The sequence below is a fragment of the Humulus lupulus genome, chromosome 3 (assembly GCF_963169125.1).
Source record: "Humulus lupulus chromosome 3, drHumLupu1.1, whole genome shotgun sequence".
In the NCBI taxonomy this organism is placed as follows: domain Eukaryota; kingdom Viridiplantae; phylum Streptophyta; class Magnoliopsida; order Rosales; family Cannabaceae; genus Humulus; species Humulus lupulus.
In genome coordinates, this window is record NC_084795.1 from 233,077,696 (window position 1) to 233,087,538 (window position 9,843).

General features: G+C 32.9%; 2 protein-coding genes across 2 annotated transcripts; one reads left to right on the top strand and one right to left on the bottom strand.

Annotated features, from left to right (window-relative positions):
- Positions 1–1,783: 1,783 nt before the first annotated feature.
- On the bottom strand, positions 1,784–4,905 carry LOC133823471 (uncharacterized). Its single transcript, XM_062256273.1, has 3 exons — positions 4,688–4,905; positions 1,977–2,771; positions 1,784–1,869 (listed from the first exon to the last, which is right to left on the bottom strand). Exons 1-3 carry the CDS (start codon positions 4,695–4,697, stop codon positions 1,835–1,837), a joined length of 840 nt encoding a protein of 279 aa, XP_062112257.1. The 5' UTR covers positions 4,698–4,905; the 3' UTR covers positions 1,784–1,834.
- A 426-nt stretch (positions 4,906–5,331) lies between these two features.
- Positions 5,332–5,919, top strand: LOC133821564 (dirigent protein 21-like). The gene has a single exon (XM_062253782.1). The coding sequence runs from the start codon at positions 5,332–5,334 to the stop codon at positions 5,917–5,919; it is 588 nt and encodes a 195-aa protein (XP_062109766.1).
- The last annotated feature ends 3,924 nt before the right edge of the window (positions 5,920–9,843 follow it).

Here is a 9,843-nt window from a genome sequence, read left to right on the forward strand (position 1 = left end):
TACCGGAGAAAAGGTCTCCGTGTAGTCAGTTCCTTCTTTTTGAGTGAATCCCTTAGCAACGAGTCTCGTTTTGTGTCTCTCAATGTTGCCTAATGAGTCTTTCTTTGTTTTGAAGACCCATTTACACCCAATAGCCCTCGCCCCATTAGGCAACTCAACAAGATCCCAGACTCCGTTGCTTTTCATAGAATTCATTTCTTCATTCATGGCATTGTACCACAGTTCCGATTCTTTGCTATTCATAGCTTGTGAAAACGTTTCTGGATCATTTTCGCCTCCAATATTGTAGTCAGATTCTTGCAAATACACAATGTAGTCACTAGGTATCGCCGATTTTATTGTCCTAGTGGATCTTCTTAAGGCTACACCAGCAGGCTCTTGAGGAGCGGGTGGTTCAGCTTGTTGTTCAACAATTATAGGCAACTCTTGAACAACTTGATCCATTTGAACTTCATCATTGACTTGTGGATCTTCAACAATTGGCTGTGGTGGTTCAACATCCATTTGGACTGCAAGGGTGTTATCGACCACAATCAATCTTGCTCTTGAGGTGGAGGGTTCTAAAGGATCTTTCTCAGAACCTAAGTCCTTGGATTGATCACTGCCACTAATCAAGGCATTTTCAAGAAATTTTGCATTCCTTGATTCCACAATCCTAGTGCTATGAGATGGACAATAAAACTTGTAACCTTTAGACCTTTCAGCGTAACCAATAAAGTATCCACTTATGGTCCTTGGGTCCAGTTTCTTTTCTTGTGGATTGTATACCCTAACTTCAGATGGGCATCCCCAAATGCGTACATGTTGCAAACTCGGTTTCCAACCTTTCCATAATTCAAAAGGAGTTTTGGAGACTGCCTTGGTTGGAACTCGATTTAATATGTACACGGATGTCTTTAGAGCTTCAGTCCACAAGGATTTAGGAATTTTAGGGTTGCTACTAAGCATACTTCGCACCATGTCCATCAATGTTCGGTTTCTCCTTTCTGCAACACCATTTTGCTCGGGTGTACCGGGCATGGTATATTGGGCAACAATCCCATTTTCTTGAAGAAACTTTGCAAAAGGACCAGGTGCTTGTCCATCTTCAGTGTATCTACCATAATATTCTCCACCTCTATCTGATCTTACTATATTAATTTGCTTGTTGCATTGTTTCTCTACTTCAGCTTTAAATATCTTAAAGACATCTAACGCTTCGCTTTTGTTATGAAGTAAATAGATATACATGTAGCGTGAGTAATCATCTATGAAAGAGATGAAGTATTTCTGACCATATGAGTCCATGTCTGGACTACATATATCAGTATGTATGATTTCTAATAGGTCAGAACTCCTATGGACACCACTTTTCTTAGACTTGGAGGTATGCTTTCCCTTAATGCAATCCACACAAGTATTAAAATCAGTAAAATCTAAGGTATTGAGTACCCCATCATTTACTAACCTTCTAATTCTATCAATAGAGATATGTCCCAATCTCCGGTGCCATAATGTAGAGGAATTCTCATTCATAACACATCTTTTATTGCCAGCGTGAACGTGCATAGTATTATAAGCGGTATTGTTTTGTAAATTAAGGCAGTAAAGACCATCAGACAAAATACCATTTCCAACACATTCAGATTTATTATATAAATTAAAAGATTTGTCTGAAAATGTAAAGGAAAAACCAAAAGGTACAAGTCTTGAAACGGAAATCAAGTTTCTAGAGAAACTTGGTACATAAAATGTCTTTTCTAACTTTAAAACAAAACCGCTACTTAAAACTAAATGGCACATTCCTATAGCCTCCACATGTGAGCCCATCTTGTTTCCAGATAAGATGCTTTGCTCACTTCCCACTGGCTTCCTTAGGTTTTGTAAACCCTGCAAGGAATTTGAAATGTGAATTGTCGATCCAGAATCAATCCACCATGTGTTAATATTAACATTAGCCATATTAGATTCATAACATACGAATGAAATTGGATTACCTTTGTCGTCCATCCATTTCTTGAACTTGGCGCATTCCTTTTTCGCATGTCCCTTCTTTTTGCAGAAAAAACATTTGATGGAATCCTTCTTTATATCGCCTTGGGGAGGCACTTTATTTTTCCCCTTGTCCTTCTTGGATGGTTTGCGTTTCTTGCCTTGGGTGGCCATGTGAGCACTTTCACCTTGTTCCTGCAGGAGCCTTGCTTCTTCTTGAGCACACATGGTTATCAGTTCATTGATAGTCCATTTGTCCTTATGTGTGTTGTAGGAAATTTTGAAAGGCCCATATTGAGGTGGAAGATGGTTAAGGATGTAGTGGACCAGGAAGGTTTCAGGAATGACTACATCGAGTTTCTTCAGTTGAGCAGAAATGTCCCTCATCTTTGAAATATGTTCTCTAACTCCTTTGACACCGGTGAGTTTTGTGGATGAGAACTGGTGGATGAGGTTGTTGTAAAGTGGTTTGTCCGAAGTGTCGAACTGCTCATCGATCAGTTTGATCAAGTCTTTGACTTTCTCAGGTTGCTCCACCGATCCACGCATTCCCAGAGGGATCTTGGACATGATGAACATGATGCTGAGGCGATTGGACCGCTCCCATTTCTCATATAGTGCGATCTGAGCAGCAGTGCTAGTCGCAGTGATTGCAGCAGGTTCGTCCTTCCTTATTGCGTAGTCCATGTCGGCGCAGCCTAAATGAAGAAGAACTCGTTCCTTCCAGATTTTGAAATTATCACCCCTAAGCTCAGGAATTTCGGTAAGGATTTCAGCAAAACTAGAGGATGATGAAGAAGCTGCATGAATAGGATTACAAACTTAGATTTAGAAGATTGAGGCTTAATGAAGTCATGTTTTACCAATGTATAACATGCTGAAGATTGAAATTTTATTAAACAAAAGTTGCCTGTGGGCTAAATTTTTAATTTAATAAAATTGGATGTAAAGGATGATAGATTATTCAAATGAATTATTTGGGATAAAGTAAGGTTTGAAACTTCTATCTTTATTAAACTTTATGATAAAACTATTAAATTAATTATCATAACTCCTGTGGGTAAATTAAGAAAATTAATTTAATATATTATCCTAATTAATTATATAAATATAATAAAATCCCTGTGGGGTAAAATTGTTATATTTATATAATCAATCACAATTTTGTCCATTATGTGATCCTTTCAAATTAATATATAATTTTATATAATTAAAGATGCTGTGGCTACTCCCTAATTATGTAAAATTATATGGTTCACTAGACATTATGTTTTAGGCTCTAGGAAGACCTAAGAACAATTTCGTTATAACATAATAGGCAATCACAGAGAGTAGTGCTCCTAGTGTGGTCGTCCGAAGATCATTAAAAACCGTTCTAGATTGAGCATTTGTCTCAGTTTCATGCGTTCTTATGTCAACCACAAAATTGTTTATGAATTATTCATAATTTTATTCACCCTAAATGTTTTATGAATATTTTATGAATAATTTATGGAGATTAATGTGCTAAATATTATTCAACCTATCTTAATGTTTTGAATATAATCTAAATATATCTAGCACAATAATGAAATATATATAATGTATTTAAAATTATAAAGGCATACATATAAAATTAAAGATAATTATACTCAAAATAAATTTTGCATGAATGAGAACAAAATAATCATACAAATTAGTATAATTAATTATATGTACGAAAATACAATAATTCCATATATATACTTAATGGTAGAAAAAATCATGCTTAATAAGACAATAACATCATTTACTGATTTCGTGAATTAATAAAATAATTGCACAAACTTAATTGTAAAAATTTCTTACATTCTTAAAATAGCACAATTATTTAATATTGCATGAATAAAAGAAATATACCATACACCAAAATCAAGTAAGTGCACATTTTAATTAATTTCCAAATATATAATTTACCAAAATTATATGTTTTAATTAAATTGGCAAGATAAAATTTATTGTCCAAATTGGTTCGAAATTCATGTCTAAAGAGATTCATGACGTTAGATTGATTAAACAACAACAAAAAATCGAAATTTAATATCAAAATTGTTTTTGGCCATAACCGGGTACATGAAGGTTGCAAAACTGATTTTGGATTCTCAAAACTTGATTTGGAAACATAGATCATTAGAAAAAATAATCTGAAGGATTTCTAATGGTACTTATGTGGAAAATTAGTTTTGAAACAAAAAATCAAAAAATATGAGACATTAAAACTCTCTATCAAAATAAAAATAAAAATAAAAATTATGAATATGGCCCTCAAACAATATATAAAACTATATACACGAATATATAATATATGTGTATAGATGAAGACATAGGCACATCTATAAATCATAAAAAAATATATGTGTATAATTTGTTTATATTGCCAAAATATGTTAGATATAACATATATGTAAACACAAAACAATACAAACACAATAAAATTACCAAAAGAAATTTTGTTAAATGTAGGCCAACCAAAACCGAAGATATATGTATATATATATATATGAATATGAATATGAAGGCATATATAAATCAAATAAATATACATGCAGATAAAATTAGCAAAGCAGAGATGTAGACTGGCGACTGATACCAAATGTTAGAATTAATATGAAAGTAGACATATGAACAATTCTATATACATGTAGGCGGAATTAATATATGAATGAACATATGCAAAAAAGAATCGAATATTGTATACCTCCAGCCATTGCTATTGATAACCTCGATCTAGCTTTAGATCTACAAAAGAAAATGAACAGAAGTTAGAACGAGTACACGGGCTTCCAAGCTCTCACTAACTCTTTTAGATGGAGTTACTGAAAGTCAGAATGAGCAGCGAGCTTGGGGACCGGTACTCTATATTTATAGAGTGAGACCTACCATCAGAGTCTCTGCCACAGATTGAGATATTTCCTCAATCAGTTGGGATATGAAAAATCGGGTAACAACAAATCAGGTAACAAACAATGTTGACCATTAATTAGAATATTTTGTCAATAAATTAAATATTGACTTTAATATATTAAATCAATTAGTTGATTTTATATACCAAATAAATAATATTCTAACAAACCATACAAAAAATAGTGTTAATTAATATTATATGGTAACCACTTTCAAACTTCCATGATTTTGCATTTTTAATTACATTATTGTTTGTTGCAAAACATGTATTATTATTCAATTTTACATAAAATGGACATATCACCTAGCTAGATGATATTTTTCTATATACTAAAGTATGTTACACAAGTCTATACATATGATTCATACAAATTCATTGATCATAATAAGTAGCATAGTATGTTACAAAAGCATTATTTTATTTTCATCATCTTCAACATGGCCAAAGCTTTCCAAACAACCACCCTCAACCTACTCATCTCGCTAACGTTTTTCTTCTCTTTCTTGATACTGACGACCGCAAATGATGAGTACTACAACTCTGTAGTACAGAGAAAACGTCAAGGGTTTAAGCGGGAGAAGCTGACCCATTTTCACTTCTACTTCCACGACACAGTCAGTGGCAAAAAACCGACGAACGTTAAAGTGGCGGAGGCACCAACGACAAACACTTCGTCAACGTTTTTCGGGATGGTGGCGGTGTTAGATGACCCTTTGACGGTGGGGCCGGAGCCAACCTCGAAGCAGGTGGGAAGAGCTCAAGGAATCGTTGCGGCGACTTCGCAGTCCGATGTGGGACTTTTAATGACTTTGAACTATATTTTCACGGAAGGGAAATATAATGGTAGTAGCCTTAGCATATTGGGACACAACTCCATACTTTGGGCCCTTAGGGAGATGCCTGTCGTCGGTGGAACTGGACTTTTTAGGTTCGCAAGAGGCTATGCTCTAGCAAAGACTTATATGTTCAACGCCACTAGTTTTGATGCTATTGTGGAGTACGATGTCTATGTCTTGCATTATTAGTTAGAGTTCGTCATATCTTTACATTCATGCCTGTATACATTCAGACATGTATATGTATGTATGTATGTATGTATATATGTGATTGTTCTTTCATGTTTAATTATTTGATCATAACAATGGGATTGTAATATCTCATCCAATAATGATCATATTGATTTCTATATATTTATATTTAAATATTGTGGTAATAATAATGCTCTCTTCCCTCTAATTGTTGTGTCGTGTGTTACACAATAGGTTGTTAGAACCAATGTATGTTTTCCTCTATTTTTTTCAAAAACATCACTAAAATCTTATAAAATATTTACAGTACATCATACATCATATATCAACTTCTCTATTTCTTTTTTATATTTTCTCTACATCATTTAAATATTATTTATTTATTAATTAAAATATTAAAATAAGAAAGAGAAAGAAACAAAATAAAATAAAATATAATTAATATAGAAAGAAAAAAAAAAAGAAAAAATAATAAAATAATTTGACTTAATGAATAGTTGTCTATACATGTAGATTAATACTGTTCATTAAGAACAAAAATGTATAAAATGGATCAAATTTAGCTCACCCATTGAAAACTCAGTTTTACCATTCGTCTCTGTATTTTACAAAAATTAGCTAGTTTAGCTCATCTATTGCGAGTGCTCTTAGTAACTTACAGAGCTCATCTTCTAGAAACACAACAAGGAAAAGGGGCTTTTACTTCGGTTTTTAAGCTTGATTTACTCGGTTTTTGCTAAAATTCGCAACCGCAGTAGTTCGGAGCGAAGTAAAAACTAGCTAAAAACCGAAGTAGAATCCCCACTTTCTACTTCAGTTTTTACATAATAACCGAAGTAGAAAGTGTATATACGCTAGCATCCTGGGCACTTTCTACTTCGGTTTTTAGGGAAAACCGAAGTAAAAGGTGTACTTTCTACTTCGGTTTTATCTAAGAACCGAAGTAAAAGGGCACTTTCTACTTCGGTTTTTACCTAAAAACCGAAGTTAAAAGTGCACAAGGGCCGCGTTTGGTTTGACCAGTTGTTTGCATTTTTACTATCTCTAAACATAATATAAGGGCTTGTGCAAACAAACACGGCCCTCTCCACTATGAATTTTTCACTTCGTTTTTTTAAAAAAGCGAAGTAGTAAGTAATTTTTTTTCAGAGCGCCAATTTGAAAAGCGAAGTAAAAGAGTTTGAAAAGGTTTTTACTTCGCTTTTTTTGTATGCTCACTATAAAAACTGAAGTAAAAACCTATATTTCTAGTAGTGAAAAATAATATTTATTATTCTCTTTTGAAAATATATACATGTGATATATGTATTTATAAAGCCCCAAATATTTAAATAAATGAGGGACTTAAATGCAATTTTCTTTTAATTTAAATGAGGGACCATTTAGCAAAGAGAGCCATCTAGAATATTCAACTTCTCTCTCCCTTCTCTTGCACATTACTCATCCCCATCTATTATTTTCCTCCTATTTCTTCTTCTTCCAACCTCACGGAAACCACCACTAACCTCTACAATTAGCGCCGATGACTCACGCACACTCCACCAATCCTTTCATCGTCGACAAGCGAGCCCATCCTTAGAGTTTTGTTGTTCTATGCACCATTTCAGGCCATATTCCAATGCCATTCAAGACCCTACTTATTGGCCAAGCACAATACGAACATGATCCTTGTCACGAGAACTATACTTTTCACCCAAGGGACGCTTTAAAACTAGTCGAAAAAGTGGGTGGAGACCCGCCGAAAAACACCCCGGAAACTATGAATTTAGAGTTATTTTATGATTAAAATAGTGGTCTTTAGTTCCAGCCATCCTCACTATCGTGTATATCGACCCAAGGGCTTCACATTGTTGGGTTTGATTCTGGCCACCACCATGACTCGCCGGTAACTACAACCACCACCGATGTCCGTACACCCAAAGTGAGTATTATGTAGTTTTGAGTGTAAAAGTTTATGTTAGATATTGTTATTGAATCGTTTTGACATTTTAAATTCGTACCTAACCATAGAAACTCATTTGGGCAGCGGTGTTAGACTTCATTTGAGGAAGAGAAATCACTATTACCTTTAAGAGCTTCAAAAATTGATTTGAAATATTAGGATTCCATATATACAAGGTAGGAGTTCTTAATACACTATTTCTAGTAGTTTTAAAAGTTTGAAAATTTCATAAACCATATCTTAGCTATCTATATAATTATTAAATATCGTGGTTTATAATGTATCCTAGATTATACTAGACTGTTTTAGGTATTTTGTGAAGCTATTTACAAGTTTTAAAAAAATTTGAATGATGAAAAAACAATCGTTATGCTATCAAAAAATTTCTAGAAACATAAAAATATTTTTACTCTATAATTATGAATCATAAAGTGTATTTTTCTTAATATTTTATAGAATGAGTATTTATGGTTAGGAAAATAAAAGATTTAACTAAACTTAATATGCATTGGTACCATCGCAGTCATGGATATACATAATTATGAGGAGTGGCTTACCGGTTCCAATCTTTTAACTTATAGTCAGGTCATTGTGCAGAGTATAGATTAATACACCTTATTGTATAATTTGGTGTAAAGGGGATTGTGCCTAGTTTTCACTTATGATTTATTATTTGGGCACAGGGTAACGACTACTTGACGAGTTTCGTGTTTGGCTCTTTATGTGAGAAAGATTAATAAATTTCATGAGAAATACTAGTTTTGCTAAAGATACTAACGATGCAGGTTTTAAAGTTCATTTGAGAATAAAAGATAAGACTCCTACTGAGTTTTTTAGCCCACTCTTTTATTTTTTCCCCATTTCAGGAGATTACCAGTGTGAGTTAGGACACCCTCCAACGGATTAGGAGACTAACTAGAAATGTGAAGAGAACTTTGGTATTGACTTAGGTCTAATATTTTAGTTATCATTTTCTCCTAATGTAAAAGATGTTGAAATTTGAATTTGGAATTGTTTAACGCCCAAACGTGACTTCCACTTAGCGGTAGCCGTAGTATAGATGGGCGGTCGATTCCACAAGGAGGTAAAGAAACAAGTTAATCAATAAATAAATGTTAGAGATAAATAATGTGAGGAAAATAGAAGAAGTGATACTTTTGTTGTTTTTGAGATTTAAATAATAGAAATAAAGGATAGAATAATGTGTGATGTAACAATAGGTAACAAGTAGGAAGGATCAAGAATCACCAATATGCATACTTATTTATTTGGATATTTGATTCACAAAATTACACAAATGGATAGTTCACATCCCAACTATTCATTTGGAAGATTTAACATTGAAGCACAAATATATTTAACAAAAATGTATTCAAGAGATTATTATTCTTTACCATGAAAAGATGGGATAAATCTTATGAGAAATCTAAAAATGACATTATACCATTGACAATAATGCAATAAAAGATTTGACATAAAACTTAACACAAATATTACTTTTACCATTTATAAAATACATAGAAAGAGCATGACTAATTCTATATAGATTTTAGCAAAAGTAAATATATATGAATGAGATGGAGAAAATGATGAAGATATTATCTATATTATTTTTACTAATTTGATAATACATAGAAAGTGCATGACAAAATCTATATACTATTAGTAAACATAAATATAGATAATAAGATGAAGAAGTAGAGATGAAAGAAAATAAATCACTCAAATATATAAACTTTAAGTACATGGTGAATCAAAAATACCAAACAAATTCATAGTGCATATAAGATCATCCTAACCTTCCTAAGAAGGTTAGCCTATTATGCTAGACATTCTCATGAAATTATAGAGAGAAAATATGAGAAATGAGACTAAAATTTGGTAGAGTTTTGCTACCTAAAAATTACATACAAAATATGAAATGAGAGTCCCTATTTATAGAGGGAGAAAGGGACTAAAAAGAAATTAAACAACAATTT